We start from the raw sequence: 23,105 nt of genomic DNA, 5'->3' as shown, positions 1-23,105 counted from the left end.
ATGGAATCAAGAAATGTGAAGCTTTGGGGGATATAAGATTATAGGGGAAAATCTATTTAATGTTGAAGTAAATGGTTATCTTGCTAAATTGGCAAGATATGAGCAAACTAGCGATGGTTTAGGTGACTAATTTTTCTCCAAATTTAGAGAGAAATTGCAAAATTCGCCAAACTTGGTAACCAATTGGCGATATTATGGTCTGGCCCCTGTACAAATAATTGGTATTGCAATTGATTAACTGTAATTGATTCCTATATGTAACTGTAACCATATACAGCACTTATTATGTAACTTTAACAATATATGCCTTTCAGTAATTTTGAGAAATGGAAGGTACTAGAAATTCCTCAGCGGCCAGGGGAAACTATATAAGAACCGAGACAGCATTAGTTCTAAGTTTTTAGTTCAGAAGTTGACATCGGAGGATTGAGAGACCTACATATGAGCTTTGCTCTTTAGATGCACTTTGCATTACATTGTGTTTAACATTCTTAGTAGTCTGAAATGGTAACTACTGATTGTGCTCCATCGTACTGAGAAGAGCCATACAAGTACTTTTGTAAAAAAGCTACAGAATTGTAAAGTGTTTCATTTGGGAAAATAAATTTTATCAAGCTATCATCAGTTCTGTCTGCATTCAATCCACTACGAACCCATATGCAGACAAAAACATATTATTTTCAAGTCTTTTTAAATTCATGTTTAGAGTTAATTTTCAAATATTTTAAGTTTATTTCAGATTAAACTATTAATTTTAAATAACTTTGATCAAATCATAAATTTATTTTTACTAATTTATTATCCCATTTTGAGCAACAGTTTAAGCACTGTAGACTAAAGTTACAAGGTGAAATCAATCAATGCTTATAATTTTAAGGTTTTTTTTTTTTAGTAAGAATTAAACAAATGGATTCAGATGGTATTCTAATGTCAATTTCTGTTGGCAGATGTGCTCTTTGGAAATTCAACAGTTGTTGAAAGAGTTCACCGAGTTTCTTCCCCACCCTAAAACTCAGTAAACAATAAACAGCTTAGCAAAATTCCTTTTAATGAGCATATGGTATTATAAGCTACATGTCAAAGTTAATAAAATATTGTACTGGTCTGAATACAAGATAGCTTCACATATATGAATGATCCTAACATTTTACAAATGTTTTTCAAATTACTAAATAAATAAATGGTTTGTATACTCAAACAGCATAAAATATATGAGCTTTACTTGTCTGTAAGTATTCTATAAGGAACCTAAAAATTGACATACTTCGGGGGGGGGGGGACACATTAAGTAAGCTTTCTTTCAATGGAAAAATAAAGAATATGTGATAAGTTATCTTTGCATATTTTTAGAAAATACTAGGCAGTATATAGAAACCAGATTATAATTTTCAGAAGATAGCACAAGTGTGCATTGCTTTCATTGAATGATGAAAAATATATAAGCAGTTTTCGGCACGGATGCTTCATATTTATACAGCTTTAAAATTTAAGGAAAAAAAAAAATCTGAAAGCATTATCTCTGGTTTCTGATTGCGTGTTAAAAGACAGTCCAGTTTTCATAAGAAGCACATGATAGCAGAATCACGGTGTTGGTTACACAACATACACAGGTGATGCCCCTGCAGGGTATTAAGCATAAGGCATGCCACAATTGTACATTTTGCACTTCATGGAGCCATTACAGGGGTGTTTGTGGGACCCCAAAAAATCCCCTGAAACTTTTACGGACTTACTACCGACATTTTGGAGTTTCGAGAAGGGGGGTGGAGAGAAATGAAAAATTACAATTATGAAGTATTGAATGAGCTAATTATAAAAGTTCAATGAATTACTTTTTTTGCAAAATTAATAACCATAAATTTTCAAACATATAAACTACTACATTTTATGCAAATATTTTAAATTACCTGAATTAATTCTTTAAAAAAATTATCTAATTTCTGCTGCTTTTTTTTTTTCTGATGTTTGTGGGCTTGTCTTTCTTTTGTGGTGAACTTCATAATTTCAGGAAGGTTGACTTTTATTTTCCTCATTTACAGTTGAAGAAATTTCCTCGAGAACTGCACATGCAGAGGTAGAAGCAGTTTGCTTTTCTACTAATGTAGAAGGTTTTTCAGAGACTTTTATAGGTGACTCATCTGAAATACACGTTTTTAAGTCCTCTTGATATGTTTTCCAACTTCTGTTCAAATTCAGTAAGAGATCTTTGTGAATTGGATCAGTCATTGGATTTTTTGAGCCATATTTTTCACAAGAGATTTCTTCAGAAGCCATTAAATCATATTTAATAGTCTGCACTGCATCTAGGGAATCAATCTTAAGAGAGGTTCTATAGTCAGTGACAAGTGTATCCATTAAGTTGAATGCACTTTCCACTAATGGGCCATGGAAGCAGCTAAGGCAGGCTTTGACCAATTTAGCCAATGTAGGATACTTATAATCAGTTGTGAAATCATCTTTTAAATTAAAAACTTTAGACCAATATTTATCAATTGTACACTTGACTTGATTTCCACTTTCATCAGATGTGTAGAGCATTTTTTTGGTGATATCAATATCACTCTGGTATAACCTTATTTCAGCTTCTACTTTTGACTTTTCATTATCACTAAAAATATGAGACATAAAAGATGATAATTTTTCAAAAGCTAATATTGCACTGGTTTTACCTCTTAGCTCTGGATCTAATGCTGTAAAACTAATTAGATATGAATTTTTAAGGGGCAATTTCTGTTTCATATGCTGTGATGTATTAGTATAAGCTTTCATGAGAGAAATTTGGAATTCTTTTGCTATTGGATGATTTTTTGATAATTTCTTCAGGAGAGTGGAAGCTTCTGCACCAGTAAATATTACTTTGCTAGGTAGATGGAATTCTGGATTTGCGACATCAACCTTTAATAAATCATTATAAGATGTGCACTCTATATTTTCTGGCTTCATCAAAAAAGAGAAAAATTTTGCCATCAATTTATAAATACTGGAATGTATTAAATGAAGCATTGGTTTTTTTTTTTTTTTTTGTTTCAAATAATTTAATATATGTGTTGAACTCTGGTAATACTGCTGAATATAATGCCATATGCAATAAAGTTTTGTTTTGCATAGCAAATAACCCTTTTAGTATTCTTTTTTTCCGAGCTACAGCATCCTTTGTGAGTTGTTGGGAATGCAAGCAAGAATACACCCCTTCAACAATTTTTTTCTGAGCTGCAGAAATATTTCTTTTATTGTATACAGTTTCAACATAAGAAAAATAATTCCCTTTATCAGTTTTCTCCAAGTAGTGAAAATAAAATGCAATAAGAGCATCCCACAGATCTTTGATTCTTTCTAAAACACATAAAATGTACACCCACCTATGGTCTGGTCTCTTCAAGGGCTTAAGTTTTTTAATGGCAAGGGATTCACAGATTTTGAAAAAAATTTTCTCTTTTACTGCAGCTTTTCATATCAAAATAGATGTCATCAAACAAATCTTCTAAGTATCTATCAAAACATGAAGCAAATTTTTTTGCACAGTTATTAGCTGTGTGACATGTGTCACCATCAATATCTAATAAGTGATGTGCTTTGTTTGATCGTAGTCTGGTTTCAACACCCTTTTTTTTCCATGCATGGTGATACATGAGTCCATTAATACACTAATTAAGTTTGCCCATGGAATATTATTATCTTCAATAGTATTAAAAACTGCTTTAAAAACAGTTTCTGAATTGCAAGATTCCATCTTTAGAGATGCAAAATGATGAACTACAACTTCATTTTGATTGTTGTCATAAAACTGCACCAATATTGCCAGTATACTTTCTTGAGCATTGCTAGTACTTTCATCCAAATTTAGAGAAAATGGAGTCTCCTATAAAGTTTTAATGATATTTTCCTTAATAGATGAATATTTTCCATATTTCATCTTATAACATGCGGTAGTCCTGGACATTTCCAACGAGTTTAGTGCCGTCTGATCGCGGCTCAACTGTTTGCACAGTTCAATTAAATTGGGAGCTACATTGAAAGAAAGAGAATTCTCGGCGATAAACGAAGTTATTAATACCTCTTGGCGTGCTTTTCTTGTCACTATATCCAATGGCCAAGCATCAGTCTCCAGTAAGTCATCAGTATTTTTTGAATTAGCATAATTACTTAAAGTCATTGAATGTCTAATGCACTTTGAATATTTTATGTGCGTCACAGTTTTAGAATGATTTGTGAAAGCCTTGAATCCTTCCCCACCACACTTCAGCAGTGAGTTACAAAAAACACAATATGCTTGTCCAGCAACATTTATTTTCTTGCACCATGTGCCGATGGTATCCCCATTACCATCTCTCCGTTCAATCCAATTCCACCTAAATGCATTCCGGACACCTTCTTCTAGCTGTATAATATCATTATTTATATCGAGAAATTTCATAGTGAAATTCTCTTCCGTACATAAATAAAAAAATATTTCCATAAACGAAACGAAAAATTTACACGTGCATCAATAAATGAAACGAAAATTTTACACAGCGGAGAAATACCTTTACACTGCATTACCTTTGTGCGAGGACAAACAAGTATCCACTATCTATAACCCTAATCTTTCACAGCTCTTTCATTTTATTAACAACAACAAGGAAAAAAAGGTGGAATAGCAGTAAAAATTCAAAATTTACTGCATCTTTTAAAGATGCAGACTTAAAGATGTCAATTTGCCTTCTGCTAGTAATTGAAGCTACCTTGGCCTTAATTTCAGAAACATCTATTCTTTATTCAGACCTTTTTTCTTTAAAAAAATTTCACCTATACTAAAGGAAATTTTATTCTTTACATTTTTATTAGGACTTAGATAATTCCCACCCTAGTTTGCCTGAATTATTAAGGAATTTTTATATGAAATACATAAAAAATATATGTATTAATTTAAGAAGTCTACTTCTGAAAGATTATCACGTTTTTCATAAGAAATTATAAAAGGGGTTTATTTGTGTGCATGTGTGTACATATATACATTAAAGGGTGGTCATATAAAACTCCATTGATACATGAACCCCTAGTGAATAGTGACCTATTTACTTAACGAGTTGAGTGCCCCTTCAGTCACTGAACTTTCCCTTCACACAGTGTTAGTCACCGATGATTGACAGTGATAAATACAATATAAAACTAAGAATAATTACATTGCTTTAATGGATTTTTAACGAAACATGGTAACCATAAAAACAGCTGTTCTTTGCAGGTATCACAAAATGTGGCAACTTATTTAGTCAATTTTCTGGTCATTTCTCTACCAACAGGGTTCGTACACATTTCTGCACACGGAAATTAAGTACTTTTAAGGACTTTTAAGGACCATTAATGAAAAAAATTAAGGACCTATGAGCAAATGGGAACTGAATAAATTCAATTAAAAATATTATTCTATGCCTGAATTTCACTTTTGTAATACCATCCTAAAAATAAAATAGATTCCTAAGTAGTATGCATTATTACTAAACATGAATTAACATAATTATTAATAAGTTTGAGAATAAAATAAACTTCAAGCAGTCAAGTAGCATTAAATATTTTACACTTATAATAGGTTGGACACATTTGAAAGAAGATAAGTCACATTTACGTTGTACTAATAGTTAGCTTTATGTTGATATTTTTTGTGTGTCATTTTGTCACATACTTGGTCAGTCTAGAGCAGAGGTTCTCAACTAGTGGTACATGTACTACTGGTAGTACACAAGAAAAAATAGGTGGTACACAAAGAAGCAAAGTATTTTTAACTATTTATTTCAAAAATTAAAACCCCAACATCCTGATTTAGTTTTTTCTCCAACACTCGTAAATTTATGCGTTCCGAGCTTTGTAGTGGTGGTACTAAAAGGTTTTCAGTTTTTGTTTAGATGGTACACGTTAGTCAAAAGGTTGAGAACCGCTGGTCTAGAAGTTTAATAAATAGCAGGTAGATTTTATGTCAAATGGCATTGGTTAAAATGAGAAGCAAGATCATAATCAGCATGATTCACAACCAAAAGACTGAATGTTATTACCGCTGCTGCTTGTCTAGATCGAGACCTGCTGATTAGATCAAACCTGAAAGGCCCGATGTAGGCATGGTTGACAAGTGTTGAAAGTTAGTCAGGCTCTGTTTGATGCAGTTAGTGCTGTAGCTTTGTGTAGAGTTCCAGGGGTTATAACCCAATTAATATACTTTCAGGTTCTAATAAGCCATTAAAGCACCAGAGGTAATAAGTCGTTTTGTATTATTTTAAGTCTCACTAGATGCAAAGAATAAGTTTTACTTGAATTTCTACATTTTTGTGCTTTATCCTGTGACTACAGTGAATATTAACGAAAGGCAACAATTCGCTTTAATATGTAGAGATAATTTTTAAGGGTAAGCAGTTAGTTATAAATAATTAAAGTAGGTAAATAGGTAACCTTAGTCATTATGGATTTACATGGCCACTATTAAATTTTATTTTTTAACAATATTTGTTAAAAAAGCCCTATTAAAATCAAAATCTAATAAAATTTTACAGTTTAAAATACATGTAATTTATGACACTGATTCTTAAACGATATTAGAATAATTACATATTAAAAGCTACAAAACATTCATGTTTTGTAACGACAATCAACAAAATATTTATCCTTCATTTTAATCTGAAGCCTTACCAAACATTTTGGCTAGTTTATATCCATTTCCTTCTCTTTAAGCATCTTTTCTAACAATTAGAGATTTGTCTCAATATGCAAACCAGTGCTCTCGCTACTTTCTGCGTGCTTTATCTCCTAACTTGTCAACCTCTCCCCAATGTACCTATAAGGATTTACTTGATCCGGTAAAAGAAAAACAGTGCCAAACCCCCTGACAGATATGAAGCAAATTATCGCTATGCCTGAGAGAAACTACAATATCAGACAAAGGTTTAAATAAGCCTCTTATTTAAAAAGAACTTGGAACATAAATACATGTTCTGATGCTAACAAAATCAATTACAGCTCAGGGTGACGTAATTAAACAAGAACAGTCAAATTCAAACTAAAAATGTGGACTAGTGGTCAAAGATTATATGATTTAATTTTAATTTAATATGGCTCAGTAAACTCTATCATATGAGGAGATAGAAATGGGAAGTTATAGTAAAGGCTGAAATCATAAACAATTGAATAATTTACATAATAATGACTGCACATATCTTTGAAGAATAATTTTCTTTATGTATTCAGTTTCTTTCTTCAACACGTTTCCTTTTCATTTTAGAATTTTTGGATTTAATTAAGGATTTCTGTTATTCTAAAAAACACTATATGCATTTAGAATGTATAGAGAAAGTGGCTAATTTTATTATTTTTTATTATTTTACACAGCTGGTGTGGCAGAATTTTTAGAATTCAGAGTAGGCATTGGAAGTAGAATTTAGAAAGGCACTAGGAAGCAGAATTTAGGATCCACAGAGATAGCATCAGGTGGGAAAATGCCTAGTACCAGCTCTGTGTATGATGCATTAAGACATAGTAGATGAATATTTTAAATTATAAGTTTTCAGTTTCTTTATTACTAAAAAAAATCCCTTTCTATAATGCCTGCCCAAGTAATAAGATTAGATTTTGATATTTTCCATGTTTGCGGCTAGTGAAAAGCAGAGAAAATAAAGGGAAAATAAACATGTTAAGAAAAAGATTCTAGTATGAGGAGTAAAACATTCAAATATTATGTTTTCATTGTTCTTCCAGACGTTCTCCAAAAAGTAAGAAATTCATTGCAAACTTTCTGTAAAATATATTCATTATGTGTTGAACGTTTTTCATTTTGTCACATATTTCTCGAAGTTTCTAGAATCGTGGGTCTATAAAATCTTGCCTTCAAATCCTTCTCAACTTTCGAAGCTGCAATGTTTAAAATACTAAAGAAAAATTATCTTTACCAATTGTGTAACAGCAAAAAGGCAGAAATATTGTGGAAAAAAAAAGGAGGGAAAAGTGTAAAATTAATTTTATAGAGAAAACTGGTGCATATTCTGAGAATTTTGAATATTCTGAGACCATTACATGGGAAAAACTCTTATTATGAAAAAATTAAAAAGAAGACTTTTTAATTAATTAAATAGCTAATTTTGCTTTTGTTAAGAGTTGTTTCGTAAATTATGCTTTATAGCATTATACCTTGTTTATTTTTCAGATTCAAAATATCGTATAACATGTTGCCAAAATGAAACTTTATGACAGCAAGAAATAAAAATGTTTTATTTTAATGTAATTTTTTTAATATAATTTCAATATACTACCATTATTTTAATGAAATTTATCAATGTTATGATGTTAAAAAAATTGTCGAAAAATTCTCAGATTTTGGAATTAAAAATTTTCTATAGAAATCGATCTTAAAATCGCCAAAATGAGAACTGTTTAATAAAAGAATTCACATCCCCCAAAAACGAAAATTGCTTAAGAGCTCTTTATTACAAAAAAAAAAGATTTTCAAATGCTTATGTTTCACTTCTTGCTTAGAAACTCGAGTATTGCATGATTTCTATTAGAAATAGAAACAAATTATAACCCATGAACCCATTCAAAAGTTAACCATATACGTCAGTGAATCGCCAAAAATATTCTTCCAAAATGCTAATTCATATTCAAAATGGCAGTCGTAAAAACAGACAGAAATTTCAGATGATTAAAATTAAGGACCTTTTGCTGATTTTGCCCAAAATTAAAGACTTTTAAGGACCAAAAATTGATGCACTTTTCCAGGTTTTTTTCTGGAGTTCGTGCAATGTTTTTTTAGTAGCAGTTGCAATACTGCTACATGGAATGACTTCGTTTCGGCAATTTCGGAGGAGACATTCAACTGATAGTTTCACGTTCTAGGCTAATGATAGATTTTTGCTGCCACTGCACCAAGAATCCCATAGAACTAAATACTACATATATGCAGAATTTACTTTCAAAAACACACGATAGAGCACGTCTATTGCATTATTAAATGCTTTATTTTACTAATAAGAAATAGATAAAAGTAATAAAAGGTAAGTTAAAATTAATATTGCAGGTGATGTCATGATAGTTATACTCAGTCCACACAGGATTCATGTAATGATGACCATTTCTCACACACTATCAGTTCCACAGGCACGTAGATAATATGATCAGCTTGGCTACAAGGAACTTAAACATCCAAGGAAACCATCTATTTCTACCAACTCTTGGAGGATTTACAAGCTGTCTACTTGCCTCCACTCCTCTCCACGTCTGGACGCTATCTGGCATTGTCTCGACTGCTCCGCACAGGTATTGGCCTTGCAGGAATTTCCTTATAAATTTGTGTGGTACTCAATGTGTTAACCAATCAAAATGAAATTTCAGATATTGTTTTTCGAAGGTACGCACCGAGATTTTGATGATTCAAAACAATAGAGCTCTCACGGCTATGGTTACACTGAAAAATTTTTGAAGTTTTTGAATGGAAATACCCACTTTTTTCTTGCACATATTCATCAGAGCACCAAAAAACTAGAAATGGTGTTGGAATGCTATACATATGATGAAAATTGCTGCCATAAAACATCAGCAAAGAAAAGCACTGTAAAGAACCAATGACAACACAAAGAAGAGGTGCATAGAAGCACCTCATTATTCGTAGGCAGACCAAAGCACCAATCACAAAAGCCATGTGCAAAGCATCACTTGCGAAAAAAACCTGTAACGAGCAGTGTGGGAAGATTGTTTCTTCAATCAGTTGTTAGAACATGCTAATAAGATGACACTTAAAGAGAAACGAGGTGAATTAATAAATCTGTTTTATATGAACGTGGAAAATGTTGCCAAAGCAGATTATCAGGAAAATCATTAAATAAGGTGAGGCGTATGTTCCATAAAAACTGTATGTTATTTGGTTAAAAAAAAAAAAAAGGACTAAGGGTAAATTTCTATCATAAGGTAACAAAACTTCTTGCATTTTTTCATGAAGAGTATATTAATTTTCCAAATATAAGAGTCAGAAGACTGCATTTAAAATTAGATTTCATAAGTCCGACACCATTCTAAACACTGCCGTCTATGCTGTGGGGTCAATAGCAGTCTTCTTAATGGACACCGTGTGTGCAGGGCACGTTCAACCAATCGACGGGAAATGGTTCAGGTCGACACCGGAACATCCAGGGTATCTTGCACATGTTGCAGAATCACGGTACAAGTGACTTGCGGAAACGCCACAGCTTGTCGGCGGATGCGTTGATCCACACTTGCTGACATCACTCTGGCTGCACCTGCACCCCTCCTTCTTCCCATATTTCCTTGTTCCAACCATGTTTATTATAGCCAATGCACCGTGCTCGCATCCATGTGGGTATCAGCTGCGATTTGATGTAAGGATCAACCCGCCCTTCTCAGTCCGATCACCATACCCCTTGTAAAATCGTCTATCTGCTGGAAGTGCCTTCGTTGACAGTGGCCTCGCATTCTCTCCTATTACACGTATCCTCCGGGACAAAAACCAACTTTCTTCAATAATTCGTCTCGCAGAAATAACGACACGAATATTGCCCATTCTGTACGTTCCTTCCCTTATATCTTACTTCACGTGCGTCGGACAGCTGCGCATTTCACATCATTCGCATAACTCAGTGACGTGCGTCTAATCTAAAATTTGCATAAATTTCTGACCACTCCTTCTTGGTGTTGCAATTTCAATGTCGAGCAGTGTATAAATGTTTGCATTTTGCTACTCATTTTTTACTTATATGAGGCGCATATGTGCAGACATCATGAAAAATACATTTTACAATCCCTTTTGGAATAAAGAGTCCTTTATTCTGTCCATACATACAGAGGTGATGCACAAAAATGGATATTTCCATTGAAATCTGAGAACCAAATTTTTTCCACGATTACAATACCTCCTTTACTTTATACAAGGAAGTTAGAACAAAAAAAAAAAAAAAAGAGAGAGATAGAGACATCTTTATACAGTTCAGGCAGTTTTTATGCTCTCCAAGCATAAAAATAATTAAATAAATTTTAAGAATATTGTTCTTATGAAAATGATACATCATTTTTCTCTAACAAAGGAGTCTGATTGATAAATGCAGGAAATGAACCTCTAGAAATGAATTAATAATTTATCTGTATACAATATTATGTATGGATTTTTAAGAAGGCTACATACAGAGAAAAACTACAGCAGTACCAACAGAAGATCAACCAATTTCCCATTTGCCCTGAGTGACAAGTTTATTTGAAAAGTCTCATCAGTAGCTTTGAATGACTTTATAATTCAAATAATATCAAAAGACTAATGGCCTTTTCAAATACTCAAATAATTCTGTAACATATAAGTATATACACACAAACACACACACACATATATATATATGTGTGTATATACTTATATGTTACAGACTTATGTGAGATACTTATGTGAGCGACTGCCATAGGCGGCATCTTCAATACAAGCGTTTTTCCAGGACTAGCAGCGATGTTTTTCCAAGCTGTGATTTCTCGTGTGTAACTACAGTGAGCGGCTTTTGCATTTTTAAGTGCACTCAACGTTTAGTTTAATTTTTCAGGTGCCTTCTTGGCCAAAAAAGCGTGGACCTATTTATTGTGAAGTGAAATTCATATTAATCACATAATTTTTGTTCTGTGATATGTTTTTCGCATATTAATGCCAGTATTCAAAGATCAGGCAAAATATTTACTGCATCATTAATAGTGTAATATTCTTTAAAGGAAAAACCCTTGGGGTTAATGAATACTCAACTAAATGTAATTTTTGATGATGATTATGTTACACTCTTTGAGTTTCTGGTATTGATCAAACTTATTTATTGTATTTTTATTTTTATATATAAGACAATATTTTTATATAAGACAATTAAAAATTTCAGGTGAAAAAGCTTCAGCTGATAATGAAGTTGCTGAACAATTTGCAGATGAATTCATTGAACTCATTACTAGTGAACAATTATCTCCAGAACAAATTTACAACGCTGATGAAACTGGTCTTTTCTGGCAATATGTACCTCAAAATACTTTGGCAACCTCTACAGGAAAGGCTCCAACTAGTGTCAAAGATTCCAAAGCGAGACTAACAATTTTAGCGTGTGCAAATGCTGCAGGAATGCACATAGACAAACTTTTCGTAATCTGCAAACATGCATGACCTCGAGCATTGAAAGGAGTAACGATTTTCCCTGTTATATATCGTGCAAATAAAAGAGCATGGATGACACAAGCATTGATGAATGTTTGGTTTGAAAATCATTTTATACCCGAAGCTCGGCGACATTTGAATTCGGTTGGTTTACCTGATGACTCAAAAATAGACCTGATTGTTGAAAACTGTTCGGCGCATACTTTACTTAAAAGTTTTAGTGAAAGATAATGTATCCGTATTATTCTTCCCTCCAAATTGTACACGTCTATCATTCAGCCTATGGATAAGGGAATAGTGCATGCACTGAAATGCAAATACGAAGTAGCATTTTTAAAAATCTATGTTAAATTTCTTGAACAATGGCATGACTATTCAAGACTTTTTGAAATTTTTTAGTATAAAATCTGCTGTGTGAAGAATCACAAGATCGTGGGAGGATGTGTCTCCAGATACGTTAAAAAATGTTTGGCATAATTTATGGCCAGCTACCATATTTCATGGTGAGGACGATGAAGATGATAGCCGCAAATTTGAAGGTTTTCAGACATTGCAAACAAAAGGTGAAATTTTCCAGTTACTGGATTTTGTACAGAAATGTGCAGAAGCGGTAATAAATGTTGATGATATAACAGAAGATTTTCATTACGACGAAAATGCCCCAATCATCAATCAATGAATGGACGGCGAAATCTGTAGTATGGTTCTAGATCCAGAAAATACTACTTCCAATAGTGAAGAAAGTGACAGAGAGGTTAGTGAAAATGAAAAAATTTCGATTGACAAGTTAGTCAGTATTCTTGGCACAGCAATTACGGGACTTAAACAGCAGACCTTTGTAACTGAACAAGAAATTATGTTAGCACAAAATTAATGTTAATTTTATGTTAACAATTTAATGTTAGTTTTTTGTGTTAATTATTATTAGCACAAAAAACAAAGTAACTTAAACAACTTACAGTGAAAAAGATGTTTAATAAAGTAAACAAATAAATATTAAGACCCTTTTTTTTTTTTTTTTTTTTTTTTTCTTGTAAATTTTGATACCCTTTAGATCATAATTGCTCTTTATTTCATAAATTACGGTTCCATATTTTTAATTGTATAATTTCTGCATGCCATCTTACCAGATTTAAATTAATGATCTATAATCTGGAAAAACTCCTAATCCAGAATCGCCGAAGTTCCGACGAGTCCGGATTACGGACTTTGTACTGCGTATTTCAAGAATACATATCAAATTCAAGCTGCTGAAAATATATATGCGAGTTTATCTGTGGCATGTACATTTCTTGGGATGCTGTGTTCATTCATATATGTATATATATATATTTCAAATTGATCTTGCTTTAGCACTTTAGAATTTTTATCAGATAATATAAAATTAGCATTTCAAGAAAAAATATATTTTAGCTATATTAATTAGAATAACAAATTGTAATTTTTATTGATTTTTTCGAGAGTACTTAGATAAATTCTGAATTTAGAAATTTTCTATTTGTAAATTTTCTTCTAAATTTTAAAATTATATTCTAAATTAATAAATTTTAAAATATTCAGTTAGGTTAATTAATATAACGTAGTATACTTAGATGTAAATTATTTTTGCTCTTTGTTTAGTTCCTCTATGTATTATGGATATTGAAAAATGCAGCAATATTTGTGTTATACAAGAAAATAAGTACTGTAACACAACAACACTGATTAAATGCATCCTTACATAATAGCCCCAATTACAATTACTAAATGGGAAAAAAAAAAAAAAAAAAAAAAAAAAAAGCAAAATTACACAAATAAGTTCCCCAAATGTAGAATTTTCTTCTGAAAATGCTTTAAAGTAAGCTTTAGAATATTTTAGAAAAACTGATCATAAATTATAAGAAAGGAAAGTGAAACTTGATTTTAATTTTTACAAATTTCCATATACTGAACGAATTTATTTTAAGCTCAGTCATTTTAACCAGAAATTACAATTTAATATTGCTTCAAATTAAAAGAAATAAATGGCTTCCCAATGCGAAATATGGGCTTATATAGTTATGTTGTTATAACTACAAAAAATAACTAAGAACATTTACATACAATTTTGATCTGTTATGAAAGTTTATCTATTTAATTTTGAACAAATATTGAAACACCATACCTAAAAAAACAATAAAATTTAAATCTTTTACATGGCAATTTTTGAATTTAAGTTTGACTATAGCATATTTAAAACAATAAAAGACTTCGGTTGTAGGGTTTCCCTTAGTTAACTAACCTTTTATTCAAATTTTTGTTATCTTTCCAGAACTCCTCAACCTACCCTCGCATTTCCTTCCCAAGATGTAAATTTAAAGTTAAGAAGTGAATATTTAACTTCCAGATGAATCTTGGACTTTACCCATTTAATACTGGCATGTTTTGGCTGATAGCACACATTTTGTTGCAGTTTAAACTAAATATCCCCTTTGGCCATTTCAAATAATTGTCATGCCCGTTAGACTGTTGAGTCAACCTAAGTTAGCCGTAACTTAACGTGCTAATCCAGGGCTATTCTATTTATACTTGAACTGATTTATGTTATAAAATTTAAGTTCCACCGTAAGTTATTGGTGTTATTGTAAAGCACGAAGTATGTGCCTTTCTGTTATTAGTTGAAAATAATAAAGGGTTATTTTCACACTTCTTCTGTGCTAGTATTCCTTCACACCTGCGCAAGAATTCACCAGGTTCACTTGTAGGATTTAGATTAGTTTATGCAGAAAAAAAAAAAAGAACTTATAAGGAGAGAAACAACAGACTGAAAATGTGTTCACCCAAATATGAGATATAGTGCAAAGTCCGAAATTCAAATGTCCATTATCCGGAATGATCTAAAATCCAGACCTCAAAACTATCAACAACGTTTTCTCGTAGGCTTTACACATGCACATTTGATCCTCCCTCCAAGCATAATAAAACATCTGAAGAGTCCTGATTCTTAATTTCTCTTTGACACTAAATAAAATACATTGTTATTGAAGAAACAATCATTTTAGTACAAATTTGTATAATCAGTAATTTGACTCTGTTGTTGTATATCAGCTTGGCACACATCTCAAACCGAAACATTCCACACAGATACATCATTGATCTGACGCCAACCTGGCAAATCAATATTTATTATACCTTCCAGTACTTACGTATTAATGCAGCCAGGCCAAAATTCGCATAAATTGCCAAATTTGGCGACCCTACTTACGGCAACCCTACGTGTTATACGTAGTTTTGTAAAAAGAGCATGTGGAGATTCACAAAATTTTCCTGCATTTTGGTGCAAATTTTTGTAATTTATGAGAAAATAGCAGTGTACATGGATAAAGTCAAGAGTGTGCGCAATGCCATTTTTGTGCAATTCTGGGATTTTTTTTAAGTAAAAATAAGTCGACGTGTACATGGTTATGGCGAATACGGTTTTCAATCAGTGCTAAAAGCAATAGCCAAAAGATTTCTGCCAAAAAAATAATTCTGCAACTTATTCAAATTCGAAACCGGAAGGGTTTAATTGCTATTTTATATTTTAAAACAAAATAATATAAAAAAACTGTATTAAAAATTATCTGTAATTAATAAATGTACATTTTCTTTCTATTCATACTTTTTTACTCAAACTTACGAATAGCCCCAACCTGGTTGCGATAATACGTAAGTACCTACCTTCCTTTTATCACCGCATGTTTATCAAAACATGACAACTTGACATCATGTAGCGATGCTTAAAAATTTTTTTTACGTTAGTAATTGAATAATAAAGGAGTATGGTAACCTTTTATGTTGACATTACGCTTGGCGACGATTACAGATTTAAATTAAATGCGCTCAATGTTGACGAGGATAAAATTTACCAAAAATTTCTTTCCACATGCTAAAAATAGGTTTTGTTGATGATACTCACAGACCCATAGATTACATTTAAGTCTATTTAAATTAAGGATAATCGATTTGTTATTCACATAAACCCAGAACCAGCGCCAGGGCTCGTATGGCTGCACCGAGTCATAGAATTTAGGACCCACAGAGACTACATCAGGTGGTAAGATATCTAGCGCCGGCCTTCAATAGGGCTAAAGTATATGCGGGAACTTATTTATTCAGGACTCTGATAAGCCTTAAGCATGTGCAAGAAATAGAGTTAAGTATAATTAATAAATAAACTAATACAATTCAGGCTTAACTGTCTCAGCGGGCGATAACAATTTGAAGAACAACAAGAAGAGAGAGAAAATTTAACGGAACAACTTGTCATTAGTTGCCAAGCTCATGATGCATAGCCAAATACACTGCTCAACATTGAAAATGCAACACCAATGGTCAGAAATTTATGCAAATTTTAGAGGAGACGCACCTCACCGAGTTATGCGAATGATGCAAAATGCGCAGCTCTTCGACGCACGTGAAGTAAGATATGAGGGAACTAACGTGTAGAATGGGCAATATTCGTGTCATTATTTCTGCCAGACGAATTATCGAAGACAGTTGGTTTTTGTCCCGGAGGATACGTGTAATAGGAGAGAATGCCAGGCCACTGTCAACGAAGGCACTTCCGGCAGATAGACGATTTTACAAGGGGTATGGTGATCAGACTGAGAAGGGCGGGTTGATCCTTACGTCAAATCACAGCTGATACTTACATGGATGCAAGCACGGTGCATTGGCTATAGTGAACATGGTTGGAACAAGGAAATGTGGGAAGAAGGAGGGGTGCAGGTGCAGCTAGAGTGATGTCAGCAAGCATGGATCAATGCATCCGCCGACAAGCTGTGGCGGTCCCGCAAGTCACTTGTACCGCGATTCTGCAACATGTGCAAGATACCCTGGATGTTCCCGTGTCGACCTGAACCATTTCCCGTCGATTGGTTGAACATGGCCTGCACTCACAGTGTCCGTTAAGAAGACTGCCATTGACCCCACAGCATAGACGGCAATGTTTAGAATGGTGCCGGACTGGAGCAATATGGATGACGGAATGACGAAACGTCGTGTTCTCAGATGCGTCACGCTTCTCTTTATCCAGTCACAGTCGCCGCATACGTGCGTGGCATCGACGTGGAGACGGATCTAATCCGGCAGTAACTGTGGAACGTCCCACAGCGCGAAAACGTGGCATAATGGTTTGGGGCGCTATTGTCTACGATTTAAGGTCACCTGTAGTTTGTATTCATGGCACTATGACGGCCCAATGATACTTGGATAATGCCAGTGGCAATCCCCTATGTTCAGGGGCTGCCTAATGCAATTTTTCAGCAGGATAAAACCCGACCACACAGTGCTCGCGTCTGCCAACATGCTCTGCAAGGTATACAGATACTTCCCTGGCCACCGCACTCTCCTGACCTGTCACCAATTGAACATGTGTGGGATGTGATTGGACGCCGTCTGCAGACTCTGCTCCTGCCTTGTTCAGAAGATGGACTGTGGCAAATGGTTGAAAGGGAATGGAGAGCCATTCCTCAGGACACCATTAGCACTCTTATTGACTCTATGCCTAGATGTGTTTCTTCGTGCATCGCTGTCCACGGTGGTCCTACATCCTACTGAGCCAACGCCATTCTCGCTCTGTATTCTGACTAATCATTTTGAAATAAAGATCACTTATTGCTGCTTGCTGTCACTTTTTTTCCAAATTTCATCACTTTCTGACCACTCCTTCTTGGTGTTTCATTTTCAATGTCGAGCAGTGTATGTATACTGAATAGCTTAATTTGATGATGATAGTAGCCAGTTTTAAAGGTTTTCTGATATTGCAAAGCAAAGGTGAAATTTTCCAGTTAACGGATTTTGCAAAGAAATTTCGAGAAGCAGTAATAAATGAATATGATATACAAGAAATTTTTCATTCTGATGACAATTCTTCTCAATCGTCAATCAATGAATGAATGGCGAAATAGTATGATTCTAGATCCAGGAAATACCACTGCCACTAGTGAAGAAAGCGACAGAGAAGTTAATGAAAACGAAAAAATTTTGATTGACAAATTAGTCAGAATTCTCGAAACAGCAGTTACAGGACTTCCGCAATGTAATTCCTTTATTACAAATGAATAAAAAATAAAATATACTTAAATGTAGAGGAAAACTTAATTTTCTTTTTGTTAGATTATCATGCATCTCTGAAAAACACCCCTCAAAACAAAACTGTGCCAGAGACACATTCAACAAGGACACAATCTTTAATCACATTTGAAATTTCTGTGAATCAATAATAACTGTTAATTTCATCCCCCCCCCGGGGGTCGACGTAGAGAATTCTGCGAAGCTACTGGCTAGGATCTGTACCTAGGCAGTCTCGGCCACGGGGGTATAAAATTAATGAACTTGGTGGTTCTGAAGGCTCTGGGAAAGGTCACTTATTGGCCGGCCTCGGAGTCTGGCACGTCCTAGCGCGGCGTGGTGCTAGTAACCCGTGGGAATTTCCCCCGGGGTCGCTGGGTAATGTCCCGAGCGACTGGCAGGAGCAATTGACGACCGGTGCTGCCTGGTGACGTATCCAGGTGGTGCGCGGCTCTGCTAGAGGGTAATAGTGGAGGTTGAACCTCCACGACGTGCCCGAAGGCAGAGTCGACCTGTAGTGAGCTAGTTCTCGGAACGGGGAAGCCCAAAACCTGTTAATTTCATCCAAGGTGTGTGCAGAGCATGTGCAAACGGTGTTACCGCATTGGGGGAGGACAAAATTTTTCTAATTTGGAAAGGAAATGGACAGCAGAATTTTGCAATTGCAGAGTTTGCACTGAGTGGTAAAATGTCTAGCGCCAACCCCGATTTCATCTTGAAACAAGTGATTTGCTAATTCTCTGTGAAGACCATTGTTTGGTAATTTCACTCTTAGAAAGGCACCAGGCAACAGAATTTAAGATCTGCCGACATTGCAACAGGCGGCAAAATGCCTAGCCCTGAATGCTACAATGCACAAACAGAGAACAGCAATAAAAGAAAGCTACCTCTACACAACGCATTCACGGGATTATCCCTTTTGAACAGTTACTGCTATTTTTAGCAATATTTACAATTATTGATTCTTTGCAGCCTCTCATTCAAAATTTTATATCCAGCGCTATGTGCGAGCTCAGAGTTAGAGGACTTCCCGCAACTTGAAAATAACGTTCCGCAGTGACCACTTCTATTCTTAATATAGTTACATTACATGGAAACAAGCCTGTACATGGGCGGGAAAACACACCAGGTGTATCAGAAGTGTTATGTTTTTGTTATTAGGGTTGCCACTCAAACGGGAGAATGAAACTCCCTGACTTTTCCAGGTGTGTTTTAAGAAAATTTGGTGAATCTTTACATTATGGTAACTTGGCGATTTTTTGGTGACCAATCCTGCTACAGCAACCTGCTAGTTTGTTTTGGACGTCATTTTGTTTTCACGAAGTAAAGGCATTTTTTTTTTTCACTTAACATTTTTTTCCAACAATCTGCTAGCCGAATTACGCTTATACTAGAACTTTTACGGAACAAAAATGCTTAAACATGATGAAGATTAGGTACGAAATTGGGAGAAAGTGCAGAATCACAAACTGCTTGCCGCGTTTTTAAGAATTGCACATACACGGTATCCATGCACACGTCGACCTATTTTCACTTAAAAAGTCAAAGAAAATTGACAAAAATCCAATTCCTCTTACTCTTGTAAAAAGCGCCAAACAAATAAGTGGGCTTTAGCAGCGAAATTTTTTCCAAGTGCTTATTAGCTAAAATCACGATCGGAATTTTCCAGAAAATGTGACATTACATGTCTCATGATCTCTGTGATTCGAACTGTATACTTCTCAGATTATTGCTATAGTCCTAGCTAGTAACCTTTATTGCCAAACTACCTGTTATCATATTCTAAAGATTAGCCGAAAATTCCAGTCTTTCTGCGTAATGCACATGAGTTGTTCTAAGAGGTAAATTAATTATGCTACCACTTAAAAACACAAAAAATTCTCCAATTTTATATATATATATATAATTTTTCGGTTGATCTTTACAATATGGTAACTGGTAGTTTGGCGACATTTTGGAGGCGATAAAGGTTACTACCTGGGACTTTGGTAATAATGTGAGCAGTACTCAGTTCCGATTACGCATTATTTTGCATGAGGGAAATGAGAGATCATGGGATATGTCATGTGATATTAATGGACGAATTACGGTTCTTTAATCGGAAAAGGGGGGAAATCGGGAAAAAATCTGGAAATTTTGTATTTAGCTTTATTCTGTGTTGTGTGAAACAGTGTTGGTTAATTTTTGGATCCCATGGCCCTAACTAAAGTGAATTCGAAATGGGTATTTAGGCATTGTGATAAAGAGAAGTTTGCTTTTTATTTAGCGGAGGAAGTATGGAGGAAAAATTCGCAGAAAAAATCTTTCAATAATTTTATTGAATGAATTAGAAAAGTGTATCTGCCACGTAATCAAGATTCTGAAGAAGATTAGGTAAGTTAGTATTTTTAATTATTTGAGGATATTATTTTTATGCATTGTTCTAAATGTAAGGTGGAAAGGAATTTGATATTATTGGGAAAATTGTTATTAGCAATGATTTAGTTTAAAGTAATTAGGATTGTAAGGTAATTTTTATTAATTTAATGTACGTGCTCATTTATATTTTAAGTAGTGTTTTTGAATTTAATTATATTTCAATGAAATGATAGTTATTTTGTGAATTTTATGTTTGTAGGAATTTGGTATACGTTTTAGTTGAAGTAAACGTGCATGGAAATAATTTAAATATCTGACACTAAGTATTTGTAATGGTTGCGGTATGAATTCGTTGGTGACGTTTATAATATAATAGATGATTTAGAGGTAAAAGTTTTTGGATATTTTATTTATTTTATATGTGGAAATGTTCATATTTGGAAAGGGTAAATACTTTCTCGCGATCAGGTAATTTCATATATGTTCTTTTTACCGGGTTTAAAGATTGAGAAAATTGTCATGTATTTTCGTGAAATTTTTCTAATTTATGAGAAAAAAGCAGTGTACATGGATATAGTGAAGAGTGTGCGCAATGCCATTTTTGTGCAATTCTGGGATTTTCTTTTAAGTAAAAATAAGTCGGCATGTACATGGTTTATGTGTATATGTTATTTTGAAAAACGTGTAAGGAGTATGGTATTGTGCACTTTTTCCCAATTTTGCAGTGAATACTTGTCATGATTAAGCAGTTTTGTTTGATAAAATTTCTAGCATAAGTGTAATTCGGCTAGTAGATTGTTGGAAGAAGTGTTCAGTAGATAAAAAGAAAAGAAACACGTCTTTACTTCGTGAAGACAAAATGGCAGCAGGGAAAAAAAATAGAGGGTTGCTGTAGGAGAGTTGGTTGCCAAATTTTCGCCAAAAAATCGCCAAGTTACCATAACGTAAAGATCAACAAATTTTTCTCCACAGATAATGCCCAATCGGGATTAATTTTTTTTTTTTTTTCCCCCTGACACGTTGCAACTAAAAGAAGAAAGAAATCTATTTAATGATATTTTTAAATATCAAACCGATATTTATATTTCTTCAGCAGCATACATAAGCAAAAAATATGAACATTTAATTTTGTGATAGCATGTCATAATACTGCTAGAATTAGTTTCAGGATTACGTCAGAAAATTTCCTGTAATTTGAAAGTATTATTTACTAATAATAAATCAACTTAGAGGGAAGAAGAAACATTAAATGATATGGGTAACATAAAAAAAAACTTAAAAATTGAATTAGAATAATCAACGATAGTTTAGCGAATATAGTTCTACTAATGGTTAGCCTGGATGACTAATTACAGTTTTTTTTATTTTACTGCAAAATGACAGATAAGGCTTTTATTAAAAAGGGGGGGGGAAAGGGTTTAAAAGCTTTTGCGGTAAAATCCTAATAGTATACACTTCCATGCACTTGGTACGATTTTGAAAATTGTCACCCACAATCACCCGTTTACTGCTCATCATAATTTCGCCAAATCGCCAAGGGCCGGTTATCTGAAAACTGCCATGAACCTCCATAGTACCGTATATACAATTTAATTGGAGTTGCAAAAATTGGCTCTATGCCAGCTGCCCGAATGACATTCACGCGATATATAATTCGCCAAGAAAGTGATCGCTTCCCAAAGCTGTTTATATATCTTAAAACAGCTTTGTCGCTTCCAACATCGGGGCAAAACTCGCTTTTTTGGGGGGGGGGGATCGCCGTATGAAATTCCCTGACTTTTCACTGAATGTTTTGGTCAATTTTCGAATTCCCTGACTTTTTCTAGTTTTCAGGTAGCGTGGGAACCGTGAGTTATGTTACAGGCTGTCGTCCCTTTGCTTGCATTTCGAAACCTACTACTTACGTAATTTAACAGAACTTTTTTTTTCACTTCAGCCGCTCCGAACTGCGAATACAGGGGTACTTGACCTGAGTGTCACTACATCTTATGTTTTAAATAAATTTATACAAAATAATTGCATAGAAAATCAGATGTTATAACACTAAGAGAAGGCGTATTAACGTTTTCAAAACAGCTTAAGCTTAACATATATAAATCAACGATTACCTTTCTGAGGTCCTCCAACAAGAATAACGGCTTTGTACATCATTGTACAAGTCTGAAATAATGAGCTGTCACTGTTTTTTTCCACACGTAAACAGATAAATTGAAACTTGGCTGTCTACTAGTGATGCCATTCATAGAAGAGAAAGGAATAGCAGCTTTGGTAACTGATTGCTAATTTGGTAATGCTATCTAGCTAAAAGGTCAAGTAATCTGCATTTATAATGAAAAATCAGAGGAAAAACGTTTGGATCCGATTTCATATATGTATTAATATATTTACGCTCATATGATCTACATATGTAGAAAATAACTATATATTTATTTAGTCTGAGACATACTTTTTAATTAAACTCAGTTTTTTACCTGGCTCTAACAGTTTCGTACTAAACGCTAGGAAATTATTTTTCTCTCAAGCAAACTTTTCTTTGTACCTA

The 23,105-nt window shown here is 33.8% G+C and overlaps 1 protein-coding gene across 2 annotated transcripts in view; it reads right to left on the bottom strand.

Moving 5' to 3' along the window:
• Window positions 1-22,825, bottom strand: part of Gmppa (GDP-mannose pyrophosphorylase A) — a 100,302-nt gene extending 77,477 nt beyond the window's left edge. For both annotated transcript variants that reach the window (XM_085809421.1, XM_085809422.1), the window contains exon 1: window positions 22,672-22,825. In XM_085809421.1, the coding sequence (XP_085665547.1) occupies window positions 22,672-22,714 (43 nt within the window). In that variant the 5' untranslated portion in view covers window positions 22,715-22,825. The remainder of the gene's footprint in view (window positions 1-22,671) is intronic.
• Window positions 22,826-23,105: the final 280 nt, after the last annotated feature.

Source organism: Stegodyphus dumicola, chromosome X2, assembly GCF_044657685.1.
Source record: "Stegodyphus dumicola isolate Sdum_Otavi_A_Nest chromosome X2, ASM4465768v1".
In the NCBI taxonomy this organism is placed as follows: Eukaryota; Metazoa; Arthropoda; class Arachnida; order Araneae; family Eresidae; genus Stegodyphus; species Stegodyphus dumicola.
The sequence above is the reverse complement of the archived record's forward strand: the minus strand, read 5'-3'. Positions and strand labels throughout refer to the sequence as shown.